We start from the raw sequence: 13406 nt of genomic DNA on the forward strand, positions 1-13406 counted from the left end.
AAAATAAAAATGGTTTGGCTGCATGTTAATGAAATTCATCCTGAGTGCATGCCCCACCCTTGAGAGTGATAGTCATGGTGCAATCAAAAGTAAGAGCCTTAAATCTGCTACTTGTTAGCTACGGCCTTGAGCAAATTACTTAGCTTGTCCTAACCCAAGTTTTCTCCACGCTAAAGTGAAGGTCATCACAGCCGTATACAGGCTGATTGTGAGGATTAAACAGATAATATATGAAACGTGTCCACGATGTGGCAAGTGCTCAGTTAACGAGTATTACTATTGAAGTAATTGTGCTTTATGCACTTGGCGCCTAGCTCACGCCCATCTCTAATCCATTAAACTGATGAATGGTGCTGTGCAAGAATGGGATACCTATTTTACCAGACCCCAAGCCACCTATATTTGGCCACCCATGTTTTACCTAGAGACAGCTCTTTCATGGAGTATCTTCAGATCTTATAGGCTAATACAGAATCAATTTAACCTCAAAAGAAATAGTCTCTGTCTCCAACAGATCCAGGAAGCCTTTGGACTGTGGTCCTGACCTTGTAGTTGGCTGTGCAAGCGCTATTTTTCTGGACACTACCTTAACTTCCAAGTAATTTCCTGTTGTGCTAGTAGAGCAACCCGCAGCCTTCCTTAGAAGTGCCTTAGTATTCCCTGTGCATTCTCCCACCTCCATCTCCTTTCTCCTCCTCCAGTTTATCTCCATTTCCTTCCTAAGTTACCCTTTCCGTCTGTGCCATTTTCCTGCCTCTGTGATTCTCTTATCCATCTCTCTTCTCCTTAATCTTTTTTGTTTCTTTCTATCCACCTTTGTCTGTTCCATTCCTCTTCTCCCCTTTAATAAATACACTGAGTATTTCAAGTAGATGCTAAAAGACTGAGAGTACTGAATTATTTTATATTGTGTCCTCAAAGTGAAAAATTAGATCAGCTCCTTATGTGTTTTCTCCCTTTCTCTGAAGCAAAATAAAACTCCATACAGTGGCAACTAAGTTAATTTCAGTTGTTTTTTAAATTTAGTGTGGTTTTGTGGGTCACGATTGATTTCGTGGGGTTAGAGGAGGTGTTTAATGGGGTCGTAGGAAGATAGGTCTTCCTTCTCTGATAAAAAGGAATGCTGTAAAGATGTCAGTTGTGATTAGACAAGATTATTTTTACCATCTTGAAAAATATTTTTGAGCTTTTAAAAAATTTTTATGAGGTAGCTAAGAGAAAGGAAGAAATAAGAAAACTTGAGACCAATGGGAATCAGAGGTCATTGGAGGAAGCAAATTATCGTTAATGTTTGGCTTTTCCTTCTTGGGTTAAATGATAAACATCATATGCTCACTCCTTTATTGTCTTGGAGAAACAATATTTTTACTGCTACCCAAGTTAACTTTTTGCTGAATCATTTTTGAATACCAGTGTCCCAAGATTAACAGGAATCTATGTCCTGGGTTTTTAATTTTTTTTAATATATATTTTTTATTGATCTCAGAGAGAGGAAGAGAGGGAGAGGGAGAGAGAGATAGAAACATCAATGGTGAGAGAGTCATTGATCGCCTGCCTCCTGCACGCCCCCGACTGGGGATCGAGCCCGCAATCCAAGCCTGTGCCCGACCGGGAATTGAACCGCGATCTCCTGGATCCTAGGTCAACGCTCAACCGCTGAGCCACACTGGCCGGGCTGTCCTGGGGTTTTTTAAAAATAATTTCTTGTTATCCGTGTTAAACCTTTCATTTTAAAATTTTCAAAAATGTGTTCACCCTCCCTCGGCGGTGTTTTGAAGGCCAGTCCTTGGGAGACTGCTCTCCTTTGAGTAAGACTTTCATTCTGTGCGCTTTGCTCTTTCCTTTTGTTTAAACCATCGCTGTCTTTCACTGGTTGATAAGTACACATTGTATTTCACTTTTACTATACAGGTTTTATATATTAACTTTTGAATAGTTAGAAAACACAAATAAATAAGGAGGGAAGATTAAACGTCTCCCATAATTTCACCATCCATTGCATCTGGTCTTTTTCCTCTGAATATATATTTCCTTTCTTGTTTACTAATATGGCAGACTAAAAAATACATAATGTTTTGCAACTGCCTTTTCATGTCATAAAATAGTTCTTTTTTGTGTGCAAGAATTTATTGTGAGTTGATAGGTTTCTTCCCACCTCTCGCTGAGGCACGCTGAATTAGAATTTTATTGTGGTAAAGTTAATTTCGGACTTGGAGACTTTCGTGGCATTGTCTGCAATGTGATGCAGCTACGTTTCTATTTCCTTACAGTGTTTCTGGGTGTGACCAATCTTCAAGCAGACCAGATTCAAATGACCAGCTTGTGTGCTCAGTGGCAGGTGCAGCGTCATGCCACTGCCTACAGGATAGTTATAGAATCCGTCCAGGGTAAGTGGAATTCATCACGTCTGTTTTGGTCAAGGATTGAGTACCTAGTCTGTGCAAGCCACTATGGACAACATGCACATAACATTAGTCCAGAACCCTCTCGCCGAGGAGGCAATATTGTGTTATGGATCATGCTGGATATGGAGTCAACGTGGCTGGTTAAGCCAATCATTGAACCTCTCCAACCTCCACTTTCTCTCTGTGAATAGGTGGAACCATAGTGCAGATCTGGTGGCATCCTGTGAGGATTAAGCTGAGATAAATCTGTGTAAAGAACTTGCAACAGTGCTTTGCACACATTTAGTACATGAGAAATGGTAGCTGCTATTGGTAGTAGGAACCGAATAGCCGGGGTTAACATACATTAAAATTAGATGGCACTATTATTTCGGCACCCAGTGGGGCTCTAAGCTTGACTTGAATGTTTTTCTTAGTGATTCTTTTTACTTTGGGAGGTAATTGGTGAGCAGCAAACTCTCATTCAGGAAATGGTATACTGTATTACAGTTCTCAAGTTCATCTGCAATTTGGGACTTTGTTTTGAAGTTGAAAGACTAAAAATGTCTGCTTATTTTCATTAAAATGTCAAGAACAACAACAAATGGCTGATTCCCAAAAAGTGAGTTTCTAGGGACCGTTAATTCCCTTTCCACATTATCAGCATGGATAATATTCAGAAGATGAGATCAAATAATGAAAATTACTTTAATCAGATTTGTATTATCAGTAGAAAAGATTTGTCTTGTTATGCTGGGGGGACGATAGAAGACACTAGAGAATCCCCAGTGATTTTTTAAAATCTTTTAAGCTAATAAAACTGCTAATTTATGTTTTCTTTCTGGACAAATGATCATGGTTTCTCATTTGAAAGAAGCAGAAGGAGCTAATTTTGAGGGTCTGGATAAGAATGGGGTTAGTAGCCTATATCCCTGGCTATACCTACATCCACAATGTAGAAATCCCACTTTCGATCAATCCTGAAAGTGGAAAGCACAGTTTGTGAGCACAGAGTGCTGCCAGCATTTGGAAATATGCTGAGAATGTGAGAATAGAGTAAGAGCACCATGAGAAGCCCTTCGTTCCTGTGTATGATCCTGTAGGAATTCCTTCAGCCTGACACCAGCTAAGCATAAGGGAGTGGCTTTAATCCAGAATGAACACTGAGTAAGGGAAAGTCAGGACAAATCACGGAGGTTTTGTGGCGATTGTATTTAACATGATTAATGGGATGCTTAAGCAGGAGTAGATGAAAGATATGCAACTATTCATGAAGCAACTATAAAATCTTGAGTTATGTATCATATATCTTTAAGCAACTAGCTAATTCACACTTTAATAGGGGAGGGTTGATGTTCAGTGGTGTTTGTTAAGCTTTAAAAAATACTAAACATAAAAATCACACTCCCAAATTACCCCATCATGCCTTTATCTTTTTATAAATTTAAGAGGTTGACATGAAGGGACATAGGCTCCTGTGGATATGTTTATTGTCTTCCATAAAAATTATAATTATGTAGATTGATATAAAATTGTATGAAAACTGACTTATCAGTGGAATTAGTGAAATCCATAAGTATTTTAGCTAAATGCTTTTAGTTTAGCATATTTGCAAACTATCATTAGGATTCTTATCAGAGGATATGATTGGTGTATCTGGGAACACTGATCTGGTAATCCAAAACCTCAGTAAGCTCTTTCCAAAACCAAGATCTTTACTGGCAAAAAAATCATGAGTCCACATTTCCATCTTATCTTGAAGTTAAATTAACTTGTACTCCTTCAGTGTAATTTTCAGGCTGCCAGAAACCTCTTTAACAGAGACTCAATAGACTCATTTAAACACGAATGAACAAAAGTATTTATTTTTCATCAACATTTATAGCTGAGAGATTTATGGGCTCAATTAGCCTACAGCTCATTTACCCAGTTGTCTAACTGAATAGTATTAATCTACTGGACATCAATAGACTCTGACAGCCTCTAAAAGAGTATTGGGGGCGAGGAGTGAATGTGGAAGATAGCAGTGAAGAATATGTTTAAATATTTTAACTTATACAGTTTAGGCCAAGGAATAATCTTTCTACTTTGGAGTGGGGGACAAATTAGGTTGTCTGTTTCTTTTTACCTTTTACCTTCACCCATTTCTCCCACCCGCCATCTCCTGCCTCTGGCAGCCACTGATCTCTTCTCTGTGTGAGCTTGGTTTAGGGTGAGTTTCTTTATCTCAGAGAGAAATGTGATCACCATCATCCCAACCACTGCATCGAAGGACTTGTGGTCAGATGCCCATTCTTCCACAGGCTGATGAGTCCCGGAGCCCCTTCTGTTTTAATTCTGCAGTAGCTTCCATTGGCTACATTGATTGCTTTTGCAGAAACTTTAGTATTTGCACCCCAAATACTAAAGAGAAATGGAACCTAATTCCTCCATGTGGTGGAGAAAAACTTAATCCCAGGCTGACCTATTTCTAAATGCCTCTGGCAAATTCCTAGGTAATTTTGACAGGTAATTTTTTCCAGGATCTTCCTTCCTTCCTTCCTTCCTTCCTTCCTTCCTTCCTTCCTTCCTTCCTTCCTTCCTTCCTTCCTTCCTTCCTTCCTTCCTTCCTCCCTCCCTCCCTCCCTCCCTCCCTCCCTCCCTCCCTCCCTCCCTCCCTCCCTCCCTCCCTCTCTTTCTTTTTTAAAAAAAAATATATTCCCTATGGTCTGGTCATGTGCACTTGTGTTTTGAGATAAAGTCAGGGGAGAGACCTCTGTTCTAACCATAATTGCTGGTCAATTTTCTTCTTTGGGCTTCAGTTTCTTTAAAATTACTTCTTTTGAGGTTTCTACTTGCGGTAATACCTACACATTTCCAAGTTTTTTTGTGAGCAAAGGTAGGGAGGCTGTATCATTCAGGTTTGATGGTTTGTAAATGGCAAAAAGGCAGATAAAAGGGACTTAAGCAAGAGGACTGATTTCTTGGCTAATATACTGGAAAGTTCAGTCCTGTCTGGCTTCAGGCACATCTGGATCTAGGTGTTCAAACAGTGTCTTGCTTCATTCTCTGCCCTCTCTCCTCTGCCTTCATTCTCAACCAGGTTCTGTGAGTCATCCCCAGTCAGATCCAGAATCGCATCCTCTGGCTTCCAGCTTAACAGTCTTTGTTAAAAAAATTAAAAAATTTAAAAAAAGAGCTTCTCTTTCTCAATAACTGTAACAAAAGTCTAGGAACTGAGTCATATTGGCTCGGTTTGTGTCAGATGCCCCTAAACCTATCATTGGACTCAAGGGCATGAAATAAATTGACTGATCAGACCTGGTTGCCTTCCACCGCTATATCTGCAGGGGGAGAGGGGTTGTTTTTCTGTCCTTCCCAAATCATAAAGACCAAGAGTGGGGAAGAATGGGTTCAGAGAGATAGGGATTAGATACCAGACATGCAAAAACAGCAGATGTCCTCTACCCATGTAAATATTATGACTTTTTTTATCGCCAAGACTGCCTCCAAAAAGAAGATCACCAGAAGGATAAGCTCCTCTCAGGAGAGATTGAAATAAAATCTGATTTTGAGTCAGTCCTTCACTTGCCAAATTAAATTGTAGGCTTTTGGTTAATAGTAGGACAGACCAAAGTCAGAGACTTTTGGTTGGTCTCGGGTAAATCAGAACCCCGTGAGAGCCTCCATTAGTTGTGTGGATGCTCTGGAGTTCTGTCTCCTCCAGCTGTTTTCGAGTTGACTTGGCGTCTGAGGTTGGGTATAGTATTTCCCTTCGAGTTCATGTGTTTATACACCACATGGGCCCAATACTGTATTCCCTTCCTCATCTCCATAACTTGGTTGGATTTCTTTTCAGCCTGCTTGAAAAATAGGTTTCAAAGGATGCTCAACTTGTCTTCTACCTATAGGTGTTGAAAATGTCAATTTTACAGTATCATCCATTAACAAAGAGAGAGAATTGCAGCATAGTGGAGAGCCTACCTTTAAAAAAGGGTTATGAAACATAATCTATTCTCAAGATTAAACTTTTGTGTGTGTTTTTAAATTTTATTTTATTGTTGACATTATTAGAGATGTCTCCCATTTTCTCCCTTTTTGCCCCCCCTGCCCCGCCCCAGGCCAGGCCTTCCCCACGCTGTCGTCTGTGTCCATGGATTATGCATATATGTATAAGTGTTCTTTGGTTAATCTCTTCCTGCCCCCTCCCCCTCAACATCCCCCCACAGAGATCTATTAGTCTGTTTCATGCATCCATGTCTCTGGACCTTTTTGTTGGTCAGTTTATTTTGTTCTTTAGATCCCACTTATAAGTGAGATCATGCGATATTTGTCTTTGCCTAACTGGCTTATTTTGCTTAGCATAATATTAGCCGAGTCCATCCATGCTGTCTCCAAGGGTAAGAGATCTTTTTTACAGCTGCATAGTATTCCATGGTGTAAATGTCCCACAGCTTTCATATCCACTTATCTGCTGATGGGCACTTGGGCTGTTTCTGGATCATGATTAAACTTTTGAAGCTGTGACGTTATGATTGGGGGTCAGGGTATTTGAGACACTTGGGGAATGGAAGCATTTATATAATAAAGTCCCAGCAGAGTATCCTGGATTCTGTATATTCTTTGGTTGGGAATCTCAGTAACTATTCTTAGGATATTTTGGTGAGTGAAATTGGTGGCATCACTATCAGCATGCTAACAACCGAGAGCATGTATTTTGCCTTGATTCATAGGAATGAATGCACAAAGACAATTTTTTTCTCCCTGTTCCAAAAAATAAATTAACTCGCTGCTTTTGGCACAAAGGATTGAGGAAATTAGTCATCATTTGATCAGTTTAAATGTTTTCCTTTAGGGCAAAGCCATTAGACCTGAATCACACATGCCAAAAGCAACATGGATACACCCCCATTCATGTAACCCCTCTTTGTTAGTATTGGGAATCAAACCATACTGTTTCCCATTAATTTTACAGTGACTGTTCCAGTTTTCCAAAGGTTTGTAGATTTTTTTTTAGAAGTAAAACCCATTTATATTCTTATTGTCAAGGGTCTGTAAAGTATATGGGTATCCACAAGAAATAGAGATGACAGAAAAGCACATTTCTAGAATTGATTCCAGGAGAGTCCCTGGAAAGTTTTATGGAGATAGATAAATGTGATTCATGCATAGGATTTAGGAAATGTTTGCATTACAGGTGGCTCACAGAAGCTTGCAAGAGGCTCCAAAGTTGTGGTTAAGGGTTAGCAAGAAGCAGCTTTTGTGGGGTTCTGAGCCAGATTGAACTTGGACATCAGCAAAGCAGAGCACAGGGTTACTAACATTTCCTTACTATCAAACTCCTTTCACAGCAGTATGTAATCTTACAAACACCTTAACAATGTTTTCATTTCATCATTTTGCAAAATATGTGATAAATAAATTATTGAGTTAGACCTTAATTCATTCTGAACAAATATATCACTAAAGATTATATTATAAAGTTCACTTTTGACACTCTTTAATATCCACAGTTATAAAAATAAATTTTAAATTTCACTGAACAAATGACTTTAGCTTATATTTTTAAAAATCAGGATTTGCTCATTGACAAAAATTTAAATGACATATGTTATGCTTGTTCTGACATATGTGTGTGTATATATATATATGTTTTGTTCCTATATATTAAAATATAGATTGAAATTTAATAGGTATTATATTTTCAAAATAGTCAAAAATAAATATTTAACATTTTTGCATTTTGCATTTAAAAAAGCAACTAGTCTTTTTTCATGTTTTCTCTATTTTGTTTATATTTCATTAACTGCAGATAACATTTTGAAGGACATTTTTTTAACCACTAAATAATATGTGTGATGTATTTAATCAATGCAGTTTTTTGACACTGGTTTTTGAATTTCTAGAAATAAAGCTGTGTAAGGCTTTGGCTAGATGGATGCAACTTATGAATCAGATAAAAATCAATCTAGATGTAAATTTGCATAATTGTTCTAGAGGGAAAATTGCATAAATGGAAATTTGCGTAGCACAGTGATTCTTTTTTAAACCAATTATACAGCACAATACCTCAAACAAGTATAATTCATTCTGGAGTTATCTGATTAAGCCAGGCATATTAAGCATTTTAGAAGCAAATCACCCACTGTTGACTATTTTTTAAAATTTCATGTGTGTGTGTTCTGTTTTGTTTTTATTATAGATACACAAAAGCAAGAATCTACTGTGGGTGGAGGGACAAGCAGGCATTGCTTCTACGGACTTCAGCCTGATTCACAATATAAAATCAGTGTTTACACAAAAGTTCAGGAGATTGAAGGACCCAGTGTGAGCGTAACGGAAAAAACACGTAAGTGTAGTGCCTTCTCTCCTGATCCCCATCTCCATGAATAGTTTTTAGGCATCCTGTTTGGGTTCAAAAACTTTATTCCATTTAGAAAAATATTAGCTATTGCTGCCCAGGGATATCTGTACTATAAGATTTGTTCCTCCTGTCCAGTCCCAGCATTCACTGCAGGGGCCCATTGAAGCATCTGTATATTTTTCCCCATCTTCCATATGCTCCACAAGGCGAAGTGCTTGAAACAATGACCTCTATTGTGATCTGTATCCATAAGGAACATTTGTGGTATGTGGAGTGTGAAATGAAGTTTAAGGACCGGGTCCTGACATTAAAACAATGGCATATTACCACAGCCCTGCGGGTGGGCATGGAGCCAGCATGTTCCAACTGGCTGACCCTAGAGTTATTGCCTACTTAAGAGGCTCTTGTACTTTTTCCAAGTTGGCTGCAGATCTGATGCACTGAAGGGAAAGGCAAAGTATAAAATTAAAACAAAGCACTTTTTACATGTTCTAAAGAGCAAGGAGGGTGTCAACGTCTTGGAATGGCTTTTAATCAAGGATTCCTGACCTAGAGGCCACAAGCATCAAAATGATTTGAACTGCAGTGAATTCTGGGGGACATTTGTGTGCTTAACTCAGAATCTTGAACTTAAACTCAAATCCATGAGGATTTGTGCCAGAAGAGGCGGTGGGCAGTGGGCTTTCTGGGAAGCCCCTCTATCATCTGTGTGACATTTGGAAAGTTCTGCTGCCCACGTGTCAGTCTCTCACTTGATCTGGGACATACAGAAAGAAATCATCAATGTGTGACCTTCAAAAACAGAAAGCCCAAGTTTAATAAACTGAATCATCTAATTTTTTCCTAATATTAAGACTTATTTCATAACTGAAATATTCAACATTTATATTATACGTGTATTTGAGGTATAAGTTCTATACTGTAAAACTCACCCATTTAAAATGCACAATTCAACACTATTTAATCTGAAGAGTTGTACAGCCATCACTACAGTCCAACTCTGAAACATTTTCATCAACCCGAAGACATCTTTCATGTCTATTCAGTCAATCCCCAGTCCCATCTTCAGCCCCAGGCAATTTACTTTCTTTACTTATATGTTGGCCTTTTCTAGACATTTCATATAAATGGAAATATATAATATGTAACCTTTTGCATGTGGCATCTTTCATTTAGCACGTGTTTTTGAGGTTTACTCATGTTGTAGAATGTATCAGCATTTTGTTTCTTTTTATTGCTGATTAGAATTCTGTTTATGGATAGGGGATCACATCATTTAAAAGTTATTAGAGCCCTGGTAGTACACAAGATCTAGCCTCAAACAGGCTCAGCAGGGTCCCTTTCTAGCATTGTGGCCTTAGGCAGTTCAACGTCTCTGAGCTTCTTTTTGCTCGTCAGTGAAATGAAATACCTACTCTCTCAGCCCAGTGGTGGTGGTCAAGATCCAATAAAAGAGAATGTGTTGAGCAGCTTTTCAATTTTTATCTTACTGAACAAGTACTTTTTTGTCATCATTTGGAAGTCACAAAGTGATGGTCATGGGGTCGCATGTTTTCTTGGGAGATATATATAATACACTTTTTAAGTTTTAAATGTTTTGAAAATTTGAAAGCTTTGACAGCACAGGGCACACATACCCTGACGGTGCCAGTCTGTTGGAACCAAGTGACTGCTGTCTCCCTTAGACAGTGTCTGTGCTCTCAGGCTGCTCCTGTTTAATGTTTGGGCTAGTTCTTTGCTCACATTCATTACTTGCCTGACCTCAGAAAACATCTGAGTTTGTGACCCCAACTAACTGCCAACTAAGGGTTAAATCGCATAGGTTGATGTAAATGTTTTCCTTATGTTGGGGACATCTGTCTTTTTGCAGCTTCCACGCACTGGCTCTAGTGCAACCTTCTGAACCCACGCAGATCAGGACCTTTCCTTCTTCTATGTGACAGCCCCTCACATGCTTGAAGACAGGGGCCATCTGCATGCCACACAGAGGATATAAACACGTTGTCATCAGTTTTTTGTTCTCGCTACCCAAGGGATTCTTTGGCCAGATGTTCTACCCAGACGTATTGATCTATCTGCTGTAGCCTCCCATTGATTTGTTCTTGATTTATTGACTGAACTTTGGATATGCATCACTTTTCCACATGAAAGAAAATGCACAAATCTTGCTTCCTTGGATTTGAAGATAAATAAATCTGGCTTTCATAGCATTTTTTGGTGCTTTAAAGAAAGTTTTGCAATCCTAGTTTTAGTATTAAAATTTCTCTCTTTCTCTTTTTTTTTTACTTTTGAAACTTTTTAGCTTCAAAAGTTGCCTTTAAAAGACAACTTCATATATATATATATTGACACATATTCATACTAATGCAACAGAAGGTATAAAGTACATTGTCAGCCTCCCGGTTTCTCCATCCTTCCTGCCCAGAAATACCCATTGCTGCCAGCTTGGTCTCCTCCAAGAAAATCTACCTGACACATGTATAGAGAGAGACATATTTCAGTATAAATATGTAGATATATATCTGACAGATGCATATATCACAAAGATAGAATTTTTTGTGTGTCTCACGAACGGGATCATTCCATAGTATTCAGTGACTCGCTTCATTTCACATAATAATTAATGTCTAACACTTTTTCATATCAGTAATATACAATGACCTCATTCTTTTAAATATTGAAAAATTTTACTCAATTTTATTTTATTGGCTCTTAGATTTGGAAGAGACCTTAAAATTCATCTCTTCCAACCTTCCTGCCAGTGAAGGAATTCCCTTTACAACATCCCTGGCAAATAACCCTTCTGCCTGAGCTCAGATCCTTCCAGTTACTTGGCGCTTTCTGTGTCCAGAAGCTGAACATCCCCCTGTGCGAATGGCTGTGGTTTACTGAAGATCTTACCACATGTTAAACTGGGATAAGAATTTTCTCAGTTTTTCTTAATGTTTTAGTGTCAAATAAGAATAGAAAAGAACATGTGAAAAATAATATTTAGGATGCTTTCCTATTGATGCCATAACTTCCTGCTGATTTGCCACAGGAATTTGTACTGGTGTGATAGTCACTGTGCTGGTGCACCGTCGCCATTTGGTCCTCAGAACTGAAAGTTTTCCAGAAACAGTCTGGGTAGAATAGAGAGGGAATCAGGTTCACTGGGGACCACATCCTGGGGATGCAGGGTGAGAAGGGGGGAGCGCTGTTGAACAAGGATTGATGGTCAGTCCTTACTTAGGCAGAATGGAAATGAAGTTTGCATGTGTGAAAGCAGCCAGACTAGTGTGAAATCCGTTGGCAGGACTCCTGCCTTAAATCAACATGAGAACCACTTTGTAGTTGACAGTCTGATTGTATCAGCTCCTGCTGGGTAAACGGACCTCTGGTGAAGTGACATTTCAAGCCTTCCTTCTAAGGTTGAGGGGATGTTGGAGCCAGTGTTCACAGGCTGTGGCTGATTTGTAGCAGTCACTAAACTCTCTAAGAAGAGAGCTCTGCCACTCATCGAGTCCCCTGAAGAATTACTTCTCCATGACCTGCTTCTCTTTGCCATGGATGAGATGGCTAATTGATGTTCTTTCTCCCTCCTTTCCAGAATCCCTTCCGACTCAGCCCCCTACGTTTCCTCCAACCATTCCACCAGCGAAAGAAGGTAAAAGAATACAATAATGATGTGATTTTAGGTGGAAGATTTTGTTGGTTTTGTTTGTTTATTTAAAAACCAAGGTATTAATAAAAAATTTTTTCTCCTTAATATAAATGCTTATCAAATACTGATAAGGTACAAACTTGCAGCCAGTAGTAAATAAGACATACAGAGCTAATGCTCAATATAATGAACACTGAGGACGACACTGTTCAATAATTACGTAATGTGACAGAGGCACTAAATATCCCTACAGTGGCACTCATATGACGGTGTATAAATGTATCAAATTAACATGTTGTGCACCTTAAATTTATACAATATCATATATAAAATATATTGAATGAAAAAAATAGATAAAAATCCCTGTAATTATGGATTCTGACACAGGGTAGATTTTCTAACAGAATTTTGCTTCATGTTTTTTTCATTGAAAATATCAGAGTCGTAAATGCACTTGAAATACAGTAATAACGTGTGATTGCTGCCGTGTGCTTATGGTCGGTATTGAAAGAGAGCAGGTTTGCCTAGATCAGGACGAGTCAAGGATGTGAGTTTGAAAATGGAGATCCTTCGGTGGCGGTCCAGAAATGAGAGCAGTTAATGCTACTGCAGGTTAATTACTTGTAAAGGGGGAGGAGAAGTTTGATCTGCATTTTGAAAAATGAGTTTTACAGGGAAGTAAATGGGAGAAGAGCACTCGAAGTCGTGGAATGATCTAAGCGCACAGTGTGTCTGGGAAACAAGAAGCGGCCCTTGGAGAAGGGCGGAGACAGGTGCAGGGCGGTTTTGCTGCAGTGAGGAGTTTGAGCTTGGTGCTGTGGGACATGGTGTGCGGGAGGAGTTTAAGGAAGGGACGCTGCTCTGAGGACACCCGTGTTTGAGAAAGTTAACCTCGGTGCAGGGGACAGGAGGGCTCGGGGGAGAAGGGGGTGGAAGGTTGTTTCAGAAGAGATCTTCCTTTCATCATGCCTTTTAAAGTACCTGCTGTGCACCGGGGATGCAATGAAAACGAAGTCCTTCCTGTCTTGCAGCAGCT

General features: G+C 39.1%; 1 protein-coding gene across 3 annotated transcripts in view; it reads left to right on the plus strand.

Annotated features, from left to right (window-relative positions):
- COL14A1 (collagen type XIV alpha 1 chain) overlaps positions 1 to 13406 on the plus strand; it is a 157148-nt gene that overhangs the window by 70568 nt on the left and 73174 nt on the right. For all 3 annotated transcript variants that reach the window (XM_081116373.1, XM_081116374.1, XM_081116375.1), the window contains exons 23-25: positions 2271 to 2387; positions 8566 to 8712; positions 12317 to 12373. In XM_081116373.1, coding sequence (XP_080972499.1) covers positions 2271 to 2387; positions 8566 to 8712; positions 12317 to 12373 — 321 coding nt within the window. The remainder of the gene's footprint in view (positions 1 to 2270; positions 2388 to 8565; positions 8713 to 12316; positions 12374 to 13406) is intronic.

The sequence above is a fragment of the Miniopterus schreibersii genome (assembly GCF_964146895.1).
Source record: "Miniopterus schreibersii genome assembly, chromosome: 17".
Taxonomy (NCBI): Eukaryota; Metazoa; Chordata; class Mammalia; order Chiroptera; family Miniopteridae; genus Miniopterus; species Miniopterus schreibersii.